Source organism: Hylobates moloch, unplaced genomic scaffold (assembly GCF_009828535.3).
Source record: "Hylobates moloch isolate HMO894 unplaced genomic scaffold, HMol_V3 SCAFFOLD_6, whole genome shotgun sequence".
NCBI lineage: Eukaryota > Metazoa > Chordata > Mammalia > Primates > Hylobatidae > Hylobates > Hylobates moloch.
The window spans coordinates 57,341,918-57,356,598 of record NW_026652281.1 but is presented as its reverse complement, the minus strand read 5'-3'; the positions used below and the strand labels follow the sequence as shown (position 1 = coordinate 57,356,598).

At 37.7% G+C, this 14,681-nt stretch overlaps 1 protein-coding gene across 1 annotated transcript in view; it reads left to right on the top strand.

The window, feature by feature from the left end:
• The window catches only part of ADGRV1 (adhesion G protein-coupled receptor V1), a 597,511-nt gene that overhangs the window by 254,046 nt on the left and 328,784 nt on the right, over positions 1-14,681 (top strand). The window contains exons 75-77 of the mRNA XM_032156840.2: positions 7,304-7,421; positions 8,296-8,467; positions 13,863-14,105. Of these exons, the coding sequence (XP_032012731.1) occupies positions 7,304-7,421; positions 8,296-8,467; positions 13,863-14,105 (533 nt within the window). The remainder of the gene's footprint in view (positions 1-7,303; positions 7,422-8,295; positions 8,468-13,862; positions 14,106-14,681) is intronic.

The following is a 14,681-nucleotide window of genomic DNA, read 5'->3' as shown; positions in this document are numbered from 1 at the left end:
GGTTTTGATTTGCATTTCTCTGATGGCCAGTGATGATGAGCATTTCTTCACGTGTTTTTTGACTGCATAAATGTCTTCTTTTGAGAAGTGTCTGTTCGTGTCCTTTGCCCACTTTTTGATGGGGTTGTTTTTTTCTTGTAAATTTGTTTGAGTTCATTGTAGATTCTGGATATTAGCCCTTTGTCAGATGAGTAGATTGCAAAAATTTTCTCCCATTCTGTAGGTTGCCTGTTCACTCTGATGGTAGTTTCTGTTGCTGTGCAGAAGCTCTTTAGTTTAATTAGATCCCATTTGTCAATTTTGGCTTTTGTTGCCATTGCTTTTGGTGTTTTAGACATGAAGTCCTTGCACACGCCTATGTCCTGAATGGTATTGCCTAGGTTTTCTTGTAGGATTTTAATGGTTTTAGGTCTAACATTTAAGTCTTTAATCCATCTTGAATTAATTTTTGTATAAGGTGTAAGGAAGGGATCCAGTTTCAGCTTTCTACATATGGCTAGCCAGTTTTCCCAGCACCATTTAATAAATAGGGAATCCTTTCCCTATTTCTTGTTTTTGTCAGGTTTGTCAAAGATCAGATAGTTGTAGATATGTGGCATCATTTCTGAGGGCTCTGTTCTGTTCCATTGATCTATGTCTCTGTTGTGGTACCAGTACCGTGCTGTTTTGGTTATGTAGCCTTGTAGTATAGTTTGAAGTCAGGTAGCGTGATGCCTCCAGCTTTGTTCTTTTGGCTTAGGATTGACTTGGCGATGCGGGCTCTTTTTTGGTTCCATATGAACTTTAAAGTAGTTTTTTCCAATTCTGTGAAGAAAGTCATTGGTAGCTTGATGGGGATGGCATTGAATCTATAAATTACCTTGGGCAGTATGGCCATTTTCACGATATTGATTCTTCCAACCCATGAGCATGGAATGTTCTTCCATTTGTTTGTATCCTCTTTTATTTCATTGAGCAGTGGTTTGTAGTTCTCCTTGAAGAGGTCCTTCACATCCCTTGTAAGTTGGATTCCTAGGTATTTTATTCTCTTTGAAGCAATTGTGAATGGGAGTTCACTCATGATTTGGCTCTCAGTTTGTCTGTGATTGGTGTACAAGAATGCTTGTGATTTTTGTACATTAATTTTGTATCCTGAGACTTTGCTGAAGTTGCTAATCAGCTTAAGGAGATTTTGGGCTGAGACAATGGGGTTTTCTAGATATACAATCATGTCATCTGCAAACAGGGACAATTTGACTTCCTCTTTTCCTAATTGAATACTCTTTATTTCCTTCTCCTGCCTGATTGCTCTGGCCAGAACTTCCAACACTATGTTGAATAGGAGTGGTGAGAGAGGGCATCCCTGTCTTGTGCCAGCTTTCAAAGGGAATGCTTCCAGTTTTTGCCCATTCAGTATGATATTGGCTGTGGGTTTGTCATAGATAGCTCTTATTATTTTGAGATACGTCCCATCAATACCTAATTTATTGAGAGTTTTTAGCATGAGGAGTTGTTGAATTTTGTCAAAAGCCTTTTCTGCATCTATTGAGATGATCATGTGGTTTTTGTCTTTCGTTCTGTTTATATGCTGGATTACATTTATTGATTTGCGTATGTTGAACCAGCCTTGCATCCCAGGGATGAAGCCCACTTGATTATGGTGGATAAGCTTTTTGATGTGCTGCTGGATTCGTTTTGCCAGTATTTTATTGAGGATTTTTGCATCAATGTTCATCAAGGATATTGGTCTGAAATTCTCTTTTTTGGTTATGTCTCTGCCAGGCTTTGGTATCAGGACGATGCTGGCTTCATAAAATGTGTTAGGGAGGATTCCCTCTTTTTCTATCGATTGGAATAGTTTCAGAAGGAATGGTACCAGTTCCTCCTTGTACCTCTGGTAGAATTCGGCTGTGAATCCATCAGGTCCTGGACTCTTTTTGGTTGGTAAGCTATTGATTATTGCCACAATTTCAGAACGCGTTATTGGTCTATTCAGAGATTCAACTTCTTCCTGGTTTAGTCTTGGGAGGGTGTATTTGTCAAGGAATTTATCCATTTCTTCTAGATTTTCTAGTTTATTTGCATAGAGGTGTTTGTAGTATTCTCTGATGGTAGATTGTATTTCTGTGGGATCGGTGGTGATATCCCCTTTTTCATTTTTTATTGCATCTATTTGATTCTTCTCTCTTTTCTTCTTTATTAGTCTTGCTAGCGGTCTATCAATTTTGTCGATCTTTTCAAAAAACCAGCTCCTGGATTCATTAATTTTTTGAAGGGTTTTTTGTGTCTCTATTTCCTTCAGTTCTGCTCTGATTTTAGTTATTTCTAGCCTTCTGCTAGCTTTTGAATGTGTTTGCTCTTGCTTTTGTAGTTCTTTTAATTGTGATGTTAGGGTGTCAATTTTGGATCTTTCCTGCTTTCTCTTGTGGGCATTTAGTGCTATAAATTTCCCTCTACACACTGCTTTGAACGTGTCCCAGAGATTCTGGTATGTTGTGTCTTTGTTCTCGTTGGTTACAAAGAACATCTTTATTTCTGCCTTCATTTCATTATGTACCCAATAGTCATTCAGGAGCAGGTTGTTCAGTTTCCATGTAGTTGAGCGGTTTTGAGTGAGTTTCTTAATCCTGAGTTCTAGTTTGATTGCACTGTGGTCTTAGAGACAGTTTGTTATAATTTCTGTTCTTTTACATTTGCTGAGGAGAGCTTTAGTTCCAACTATGTGGTCAATTTTGGAATAGGTGTGGTGTGGTGCTGAAAAAAAATGTATATTCTGTTGATTTGGGGTGGAGAGTTCTGTAGATGTCTATTAGGTCCACTTTGTGCAGAGCTGAGTACAATTCCTGGATATCCTTGTTAACTTTCTGTCTCTTTGATCTGTCTAATGTTGACAGTGGGGTGTTAAAATCTCCCATTATTATTGTGTAGGAGTTTAAGTCCCTTCGTAGGTCACTCAGGACTTTCTTTATGAATCTGGGTGCTCCTGTGTTGGGTGCATATATATTTAGTATAGTTAGCTCTTCTTGTTGAATTGATCCCTTTACCATTATGTAATGGCCTTCTTTGTCTCTTTTGATCTTTGTTGGTTTAAAGTCTATTTTATCAGAGACTAGGATTGCAACCCCTGCCTTTTTTTGTTTTCCATTTGCTTGATAGATCTTCCTCCATCCCTTTATTTTGAGTCTATGTGTGTCTCTGCACATAAGATGGGTTTCCTGAATACAGCACACTGATGGGTCCTGACTCCTTATCCAGTTTGCCAGTCTGTGTCTTTTAATTGGAGCAGTTAGCCCATTTACATTTAACGTTAATATTGTTATGTGTGTCCTGTCATTATGATGTTAGTTGGTTATTTTGCTCGTTAGTTGATGCAGTTTCTTCCTAGCCTCGATGGTCTTTACAATTTGGCATGTTTTTGCAGTGGCTGGTACCGGTTGTTCCTTTCCATGTTTAGTGCTTCCTTCAGGAGCTCTTTTAGGGCAGGCCTGGTGGTGACAAAATCACTCAGCGTTTGCTTGTCTGTAAAGTATTTTATTTCTCCTTTACTTATGAAGCTTAGTTGGGCTGGATATGAAATTCTGGGTTGAAAATTCTTTTCTTTAAGAATGTTGAATATCGGCCCCCACTCTCTTCTGGCTTGTAGAGTTTCTGCCGAGAGATCAGCTGTTAGTCTGATGGGCTTCCCTTTGTGGGTAACCTGACCTTTCTCTCTGGCTGCCCTTAACATCTTTTCCTTCATTTCAACTTTGGTGAATCTGACAATTATGTGTCTTGGAGTTGCTCTTCTCGAGGAGTATCTTTGTGGCGTTCTTTGTATTTCCTGAATCTGAATGTTGGCCTGCCTTGCTAGATTGGGGAAGTTCTCCTGGATAATATCTTGCAGAGTGTTTTCCAACTTGGTTCCATTCTCCCCATCATTTTCAGGTACACCAATCAGACGTAGGTTTGGTCTTTTCACATAGTCCCAAATTTCTTGGAGGCTTTGTTCATTCCTTTTTATTCTTTTTTCTCTAAACTTCCCTTCTCGCTTCATTTCATTCATTTCATCTTCCATCAGCAATACCCTTTCTTCCAGTTGATCGCATCTGCTACTGAGGCTTCTGCAATCTTCGTGTAGTTCTTGAAACTTGGCCTTCAGCTCCATCAGCTCCTTTAAGCCCTTCTCTCCATTGGTTATTTTAGTTATCCATTCTTCTAATTTTTTTTCAAAGTTTTTAACTTCTTTGCTATTGTTTTGAATTTCCTCCCGTAGCTCAGAGTAGTTTGATCGTCTGAAGCCTTCTTCTCTCAACTCGTCAAAGTCATCCTCCATCCAGCTTTGTTCCGTTGCTAGTGAGGAACTGCATTCCTTTGGAGGAGGAGAGGTGCTCTGCTTTTTAGAGTTTCCAGTTTTTCTGCTCTGTTTTTTCCCCATCTTTGTGGTTTTATCTACTTTTGGTCTTTGATGATGGTGATGTACAGATGGGTTTTTGGTGTGGATGTCCTTCTGTTTGTTAGTTTTCCTTCTATCAGACAGGACCCTCAGCTGCAGGTCTGTTGGAGTTTACTAGAGGTCCACTCCAGACCCTGTTTGGCTGGGTGTCAGCAGCGGTGGCTGCAGAACAGCGGATTTTCGTGAGACCACAAATTCAGCTGTCTGATAGTTCCTCTGGAAGTTTTGTCTCAGAGGAGTACCCGGCCGATTGAGGTGTCAGTCTGTCCCTACTGGGGGGGCGCCTCCCAGTTAGGCTGCTCAGGGGTGAGGGACCCACTTTAGGAGGCAGTCTGTCCGTTCTCAGATCTCCAGCTGCATGCTGGGAGAACCACTACTCTCTTCAAAGCTGTCAGTCAGACAGGGACATTTAAGTCTGTGGAGGTTCCTGCTCACTTTTTGTTTGTCTGTGCCCTGCCCCCAGAGGTGAAGCCTACAGAGGCAGGCAGGCCTCCTTGAGCTGTGGTGGGCTCCACCCAGTTCGAGCTTCCTGGCTGCTTTGTTTACCTAAGCAAGCCTGGGCAATGGCGGGCGCCCCTCCCCCAGCCTCGCTGCCGCCTTGCAGCTTGATCTCAGACTGCTGTGCTAGCAATCAGCGAGACTCCGTGGGCATAGGACCCTCCGAGCTAGGTGCGGGACACAATCTCCTAGTGTGCCGTTTTCCAGGCCCGTTGGAAAAGCACAGTATTAGGGTGGGACTGACCCGATATTCCAGGTGCCGTCTGTTACCCCTTTCTTTGACTAGGAAAGGGAACTCCCTGACCCCTTGTGCTTCCTGAGTGAGGCAATGCCTCGCCCTGCTTCAGCTCGCACACAGTGCGCTTCACCAACTGTCCTGCACCCACTGTTTGGCACTGCCTAGTGAGATGAAACCGGTACCTCAAACAGAAATGCAGAAATCACCCGTCTTCTGTGTCGCTCAGGCTGGGAGCTGTAGACCGGAGCTGTTCCTATTCGGCCATCTTGGCTCCACCCAACCTGACATTTTTTTCTTAATAATATTTCTCACTTAACTGGATAATTAATTTTGCTGCATCCACCTACCTTTATAATCTTTTCACGTTTAGATTTTAGAACAAACTTTCTGAGTAAGTCAGGGAAAAAATAGTTTATTTAGTTTTGATTTTGATCATTGGCACATTACAAGTCTGGAATCATTTTACTAGAAATTTGAAATCAAATTTGTTATTGTAAATGTGACAAGGGAAGTGTTATTTTCATTAGAATCATGCTAGTTGTTATTGCCTTGGAAAAGGAAATGAGGGTTCTGCTTTGATAGTCTTGTAATCTACTTGAAGAGCCCAAATCCTCACTTGAGGTGACAAGAAAACAATTGCTGCCAAAGATAAAAAGTCAATGTCAGATTCTGATACCAGGCTACGAAGTGATTGTAGTGATTAATTGGTGAGGATGAGGATTGGCAGTCTGAAACAAAACACACATGAGACCCTAGGACAAATGTAGCCCATCACTTGCATGTCCCTAATAAAGGGGCTCCACATTTACTTTAAGACCAGGGAAATGGTCCGGGGGCTGATGACTACTAGTTCTTCCCTATCAGGACAGTTCAGTGGTTTTCTGTTTCCTTAACCCAACCTCCTCCCTAATTTCAGAAGTTCTGTCTCCTTAGAATGCCAGGAATCAGGTTTCAGGGTGATGGGTACACATGATAATATGGTTTGGCTCTGTGTCCCCACTCAGTTCTCATCTTCAGTTGTAATCCCTCAAATCCCCATGTGTCAAGGGTGGGATCTGGTGGGAGATGATTGGATCATGGGGGCAGTTTCCCCCATGCTGTTCTTGTGATAGCGAGTGAGTTCTCAGGAGATGTGATGGTTTAAAGTAGCACTTCCTTTGCTGTCTTATCTCCTGCCACCATATATGACGTGCTTTGCTTCCCCTTCCACCGTGATTGTAAGTTTGCTGAGGCCTCCCCAGACATGCAAAACTGTGAATCAATTAAACCTCTTTTGTTTACAAATTACCTAGTCTCAGGTAGCATCTTTATAGCAGCATAAAAATGAACTAATACACATGGTTTTTGAGGCTGATTGCTTTAGGATCATTGCTTCTAGGATCAATGCAAAACCGGGCCATGGAGAATAGAAAGCAGTCAGAACTATGCACTGGTATTTCTCTAGTCTGAGAAGCTGGCTTAGTTGCTGCCTAGGATTTGAAATGATGATTTCTGTATAGTATGAACCCTAGTTTTGTTCCAGTTTAAACTTTTTTTTTTTTTAGTATAATGGTACCCGTAACCTCAAGTGTTGCTTAGGAAAGTTTCTGATACCCAGAGATGCTCAGGAGTTCCTTAATATTTCTGTTTTGTTCTGGGGCAAATAGCTTCATGGATATCATAGATGGTCTTTTAGTCAAACCTCTTATGTGAAGGTAAATCTGTTGAACAGAGTTCATTTATTTGACAAGTATTTATTCAACACTTGCCATATGCTCAGTTCTGTTCTTGGAGCTGGGGATACAGTAGTGAATAAAAGTTGTTGCTCTAGAAGGGCTTACATTCTTTGGGGGGTATATAGCCTTAAAACAGATAAATATCTAAAATTTCAAGTACTGTCAAATGTAAAGTAGGATCTTAATAGGAAAATGAATATGTGTGTGTCGGGGAAAGAGTGGGATTTGATGTTTTATTTCTTTTCTTGTATTCCCAAACAGCCACCTTGATGTTATCACAGTTTAGTTTATTTTTAATAAAGATCTTTTAACAACTCTAGCTCCCCTTACCACCTGTGAATTTCTCACTTTTAAACCATCTGAGCTGGCAAGATTAGTGGAGCATGGGAGGTCTTTTAAATAATTCTTGAATATATTATAGCCCTCCATTCTTTTTTTCAGGGAGTGATCTTCACAATGGCATCATAGGATTCAGTGAGGAGTCCCAGAGTGGACTAGAACTCAGGGAAGGAGCTGATATGAGAAGATTGCACCTTATTGTCACAAGACAGCCAAACAGGTATGTGTATATATAGTATACGGAAGACATAACATTCTGTGTGTCTGTACAAATCTAATTTCAATTCATACAATGGTAGAGGCAGGGTAAGATAGAAGGAAGTAGTGTGGAATTTGGCACGTTTTCAGACGCTCTATTTCTTAATGTGATCATGATACTTCGTTTATGATCATAACTTAGGGTTACCTTGAGTGTTTTATACTTCATGAAGTACCATACAAATATCAGATAGGTAGGCCATCGCGTCATCATATTGCCTATTATCTGCCCACTCTACATACATACCATTTTCCTGTGAGGAAAACTTGGAGTGCCAAAACTTTGTTTGCAACTTAAAACTGTATAGTAGCATCTTTGGATGCTCATCACATACATGTGCTTTGTATGCACACATGCCCATGTGTATATATTACATGTTCCATTTTGGGCCTAAATAATCTGTGAGAATGTAGGTCTCCCTTTGCCCTGTTTTGCAATAACAACCATTATGAGTGGAAGTGTTGTTTCTTTAGAAAAATTCTTTTTAAAAGAGAAATGAGGAACATTTACTTGCTTTTAGGAACTCCCTATAATTCTCATTTTCACATTTTTTGGACATAATAGAAAAGTATTATTTGTTTTTACATTCCTTACACAGAGTATCAGGATACTTATTCATTATTGAATGGAGTGTAGTCAAAGAAAACCACATAAGCCCTGAGGCTTAATTCTCTTATCTGTAGTGAGGAAAACTGGTCATTTTCAGCATCATCAGTGGTAAAGTAAGTGCTATACTTTGGATGAAGAGGTACCATTTGGCACAGTGATAATAAACTCTATTAGACATGGGGATGACACCCTCTGTTAAGGCATTGGGTGGGTTTCTTGCTCACAGGGCCTTTGAAGATGTCAAGATCTTTTGGCGAGTCACACTTAACAAAACAGTCGTCATGCTCCAAACGGATGGGGTAAACCTGATGGAGGAACTTCAGTCTGTGTCAGGGACCACAACCTGTACAACGGGTCAAACAAAATGCTTTATCAGCATTGAACTCAAACCAGAGAAGGTAAGAAATGAAGAGACACACTAGTGTCAACTTCTAATTATATTTCTTTAGAATTAATCATTTTAAAACCACTATTGAAACTTACACATTGTTGATATGGAGATTCTTTGTGTTTTTCTTAGCCATAATGTCTAAATCTCTTTGCCGACAACAGACTTTAGACAGACTTGATTACATTATGGAATTTTGTAAATAAACTTGTCATTTTTCTATTTTATTGTTTCTTGCCATTCTAAAATAACAACCATGTAGGTTTAACTTCTTCTTTTATTTGTATTCTTGGTACAACTCTTTCCTTTTCTAGAAATAAATGTCTTATTCACAATTCTTTTTGTTAACCCCTTCCTACTTACATACAAAGAAAAAGGTGTTTATCATTGCTTAATAAATGAACACATGCTTAATAAAAGATATGTCTTGATATACTAACTCTTCTACACATGAAAATTAATAAAATATTAAGTATATACTGTTAGAATCACATTTATCTTGCATGCTATCTTCTTATATAATGATAACATTTCTTCTTTCAGTATCACTATAAATGCAAATTCAAATAATTTTTATTACTTAGTAAGTGATTTTCTTTTTGGTATTCAAATCGTCATGGCATGGCCACTGATAGTCTTATTAAGCTGGTCTTTTGTCTTTTCAATATTACTTTTAAAATATCTGGAAGCATACTTGCTTTATAGCAATAACAAGTATTCTAGAGCTGCCTTGATTTTTTCCCTAATGTAAGACAGCCAATTAACTAGTGTCAAAGGACTTGATTTCTTTGATCAGAAAGGATTTTAGAGATCTACATGTATGTACTAGAGCTATATAGGAAAGTTGATGCAGGCAAATGTGTTGCTGTTGTGGCCACCTTGGTGGTGGTGGTAGCACTAGAAAATATATTTTCCTTAAGGCCTTGAATCCCCACTCTTTTTTTCGTAGTTTAACATATCACATCATTTTTTTTTTGCTTTTCTTGAGCTGAGTTATCATCAGCTACTAAAACTTTCTGTAACACTGACAATGAGGAACTGAAATTTCAACATTTAAGTACTCAATACTTGATCAAATATCAAGACATTTGCTCGTATAGTATGTCCTCGCTTCAGGTCCTCAGTAGGCTTTTGGAAACTGCAACTTTATGTGAAACAATGTGCTGTACAATGAAACCAATTTTGCCATAGACTAATTGATATAAACAACAGTTGAGTTCCTAATACACACAGTATGTCCTTTCATTTAAAGTTACTGTTTCCAAGAACCTGTCTTGGTTAAGTGAAGACTTACTGTATTCTACTTGAAAACATTTAAACCCTTCTTCATGCATTTCTTCCAAATATTTTTATGCTTCCATCAACCCTCTCAACCCCATATTTCTTTTTTTTTCTTTTTTGAGACGGAGTCTTGCTCTGTCGCCCAGGCTGCAGTGCAGTGCTGCGATCTCAGCTCACTGCAACCTCCACCTCCTGAGTTCAAGTGATTCTCGTGCCTCAGCCTCCTGAGTAGCTGGGATTATAGGTGCACACCACCATGCCCGGCTAATTTTTGTATTTTTAGTACAGAAGGGGTTTCACCCTGTTGGCCTGGCTAATCTCGAACTTCTAGCCTCAAGCAGTCCACCCACCTTGACCTCCCAAAATACTGGGATTATAGGCATGAGTCACTGTGCCCAGCCTCCATATTTCTTAACTATAGCTTTCTCTTAATCAAAATACCACTTTCTCCATGATGCCTCCCATGAAACCTCTAGTTGGAGTTGATTCTCTAAATTTATGAAACATTATCCGTACTTTTCTTATGGAAGTTATCAGTTATATGCAGTGTTACAACTTATGCATAGTTTATATAGACTGTAAGACTGTTAGCTGTTCAAAAATTAGAATACGGTTTTACATTCTCCATAAATATGTTTTGCATGCATGAATTACTAAAAATTATATTCTGCATTTTATCTCAAATAAGATTTTTGGTGAATTAGAATACTGATACGATCTCACTAGACTTTAAACATCTGTCTCGTACAGTAGAGGTTAACCTTGTAATTCTAAGAAGAGAGAGGAGAAGAGCCATCAGGAGTGGGCTTGGGCAAGCTGAATAAAGAGAAATAGGAAAGTTAAATATAGATGGGGTTAGGGAAGACTGCTTCCTCTGAGCTTGCCCTCCTTGCAGAAGAATATATAACTAAGGGTAAGAGAATGTTGTACGCAATGCATGGGATGCTAACTGTATATATTCGTTTTCCTAACTAGAGAAATGCTACTGAGCCCATCATCAAATAGTTTCAGTTAGGTAAGAGAAAAAAATTAATCACACCTCTTCTTTCTCTTTCACATATGATATTCAAATCATAGAGTTTTCTTCTACATTCTGAGAAGCAGCTAATCTTCAAGACATTTTTTCCCTCATTATCTTTTCACCTGTTAAAAGGCAAGGTACAAGCAAGGTTAATATACATTCTAGTTTCATTAAGAGGAAATTTAAAAAGAGAGAAGATGAAAGATGATTATTTTCTCATGAAAATGAAAAAGTGTTTTTCAAAAAGTACTATGAACTTTTGATATACATTTTAACATTTTACATTTTATGAGTAGAAGGGAACTTATTACTCATCCAGTTCAAATTGTTTCTATGTCAGATAAACTGAAACCTAATGATACACACAGCACATGTTCTGTGACAATATTCTTCTGTAGTGGGCTTTGAGAAATTATTTGGAGGTCCTAGTAGAGCCACCCAATTATTGCTAGACTTTTGACCTAAGCACCATCTTCTTCATTTTTTGTCAAAGGAAAGACGTCAGTTACCCTGAACTTATTCTTGGAGTCACTGGAGTCAGTATAAGAGTTAGGGTTAATGGAAGTATAAGAGTTAGGGATAATGGAAGACTTTGGTTCAAATATTAACTCTTCTACCAATTAGCTGGGTGACATTGGACAGGTTGCTTAGCCTTCCTGAGCCTCCCAGGTTTAACAGGATTAATAATAGGGCTGTGAGGCAGGTGAAGAAAATAATGAAGGAGAAGTTCTTAGCACAGCTCTTGGCAGAGTTGGCCCTTCATAAGAGATGGTGAGTATTGCGATTATTCAGAAGGGATGGAGATGGAGCCTGACGGAATGCAATGACTTGAGTAATAACTACATCAACACAAGTGGTAGAAGAGTTACAGATATTGCAGACACAACAAATGCATCCACAGAATTACACCACTCATTAATGGCAGTGTCCCTCACCTCAATCCAGTCTATTGGCACTCAAAGTTTTTTGACTCTGTCCTATCTCAGATTATCATCTCTACAGTTTTTCAATACTTTCACTTTTGAATTATGAAGAATTTAAGTAACTTTCCCAATTCAATTACTGGGCCAAGATTAGAACTCATCTCTTGCATTTCAGTCCATTTCCCCTTTTCCTGATTATTTATCTTATGATTCTATATTAGTGAAATGTATAAGGTAATAATTAACTTAGGAAGCATGCTCTTAACCACAAAATCTGTTTAAATCCAGTGTTTAAATATTTGTTGCAAATATTTTCAAAAATATTTAAGTAAGGTATCGTTTCATTGTTACTTTGGTTTTTCTATTGCTGAACAGTTCTGGTCCCTGGAAAAATCATCTTATACTAGTTAGGGCAAAAGATTATCCTGGGATGCTTCTGACCTAACCAGGAAAAGAACCTGCTGGAATTACACATGGAATGGGCTCTTATGAGGTCTCTGTCATGTTTAGGAGTCTAGGGAGGTTCACGTATGATCTGCGAGTCTTGATTTCTCATTATACTTCAGAAATATTGTTTCAATAGAGTATTTCTAAGACTGGAAGACTCTTTATGTTACTAGTCTAATGATATGTAGGCACCCATCTATACACTGTTCAATTTCAGATGATTCTTAACTCAGATTATAACATATTATTTTGTTTGTAGGTGGCTATAAGTATGTTCTAATCATCATCACAATGAAAAAGGAATATTTTACTAGAAAATAAAAGTCTCTGTTGGAATGTAATATGCCAGAATCCTTAGTTAAAAGAAACTACTTTGAATTCAAGCTCACTTGGCCATAGTAGGTCTTGAATATAGTTACTATACTTTGATAGTGCTTTAGTTTATTGTATTTGCCAAATGTAGTTTCTCAAAAGTGGACATAGTACAATTATTTCCACATTTCAATATCAAATGACAGTTGATCAGCAACAGTAAAGAATGATATGTGCCATAGAAAAAACTAAATATTTCTTCAGAAAACAAAAGGAGATTAAGTTGATTTATGCTATGACTAAGATATAACTTACTTATAAACACTTGGATAATTCTGAAGGGTTGGTTGTATCATTTCATGATGTAATAATTATCATTAAAATGGTCCCAAAACATAGTGGTCGTTGCTGGCAGGTAAAAATGATACATTATATCAAATTAGACAATGTCACTGCAGTTGTAAAGGCATCAGCTTAGCTCCTTTGAGTTATGCCAGATAGGTAACAATATTGCTAAGATTTGTGGATAATTTTGTTAAGAGTGAATCATTAGTAAAAACAGGTGATTGCCAATATGTTATAAAATTGAATTCAGGCTTTAGAAAATAAATTATTTGAGACTGTCGAGAAGGAACCAAGGTGAAACATGAACAAACTGTAACCAGCAGACTACATTTAGACTGTATACTGAATTTTGGAAAATTTTGAAAAATACATAAAATTTCAGAATTGACTATTATAAATATTTGATTATATTTATTTAAAACACTTTAAAAATAAAAGAAATAAAAATAGAACCTTGCAAAATTGAAGATCCATTTTTTTCCCTCTCCTCAGTAGTATTCTCCAACTCCACTCCCTGCCCTGTCCCCACCCAAACCCTCCACCCAAGGCAACTGCCGTCAGGGTGTGATAGTTAAAAAAGAAAACTTTACTTAAATATGTATCTATTAATAAAATATAGTAAGCTTTGTGTAGTTTTAACTTTACTTTTATGGTATCGTGCTATACATATCATTATACAGCTTGATATTTTCACTTACTGTCATATTTTGAGATGCATCTATGTTAAAAAACATTGAATTAGTTTATTCCTTTTAACTACTTTATAGTGTTTTGTGGTATGAATACATTTAATTTATTTTTTTCCTGATCATAGTATACATAGGTTGTTTCCTGACATTGATTTTCTAGTAAGAAGCTCTCCCAGAGAAAGTAAATGTATTTTTAAAGAAAGACCAAAAATAAATGTCATGATAATCTAAGAATTTAATTCCATAATTATACAGAATATATCTCTAGATTTATATATTTATTTCTCTAAAAATGTATATGAATTATACAATGTTTAAATATCAGAACTATCTACAGATAGAAATATATTAGTAATAGTTCTTTTTTTTCCTTTTTCTCATTGTCAGATACCACAGGTTGAAGTGTATTTTTTTGTGGAACTATATGAAGCTACTGCTGGAGCAGCAATTAACAATAGCGCCAGATTCGCACAAATTAAAATCTTAGAAAGTGACGAATCTCAAAGCCTTGTGTATTTTTCTGTGGGTTCTCGGCTGGCAGTGGCTCACAAGAAGGCCACTTTAATCAGTCTGCAGGTGGCCAGAGATTCTGGGACAGGACTAATGATGTCTGTTAACTTTAGTACCCAGGTAAGCATGGAATATATATTCATACACGTTACGGTTTTCTTCTTTAACTACAGCAAGAGTAATGACATAGGGAATAATTGATACATTATTTTCTGAGGATAACATCGTAATTCACTTTTTATTCATTACATTAAGCTTTATCCTTGAAACAGCTCAGCTTTTCACTCATCAGTAACAGATCATGTTTTAAAACGACAGACTTTTCTTTTTTCTCTCTTTTGACAAGATTGATTATACAGTGCAAACTATCTTACATAAATCTGTTTTATAAAATCTCTAGGGAGTTAAAATTTCTTCAGAATGTAACTGTTGAAGGCCAGAAGCAGAAAGTGAGGATCTTGTTATGTTTTGTTTCCAAACGGTTGAAAATTTTCTTTTTCAGCACTTCCAACACTAGCTGATCTTTACACTTCTTCAAATCCATGTGTTCACAAAGCCTCACTGCCACTTTTTTTCACATACATCCTCTTAGGTGACATCAGATAAAAGACAGGGAGGCTATCTGGGGACTCAGAAGATCAATGCTGCATAACACTAAGTCACCAGACCGTGGGCTTGGCCCCAACAGTACCATAT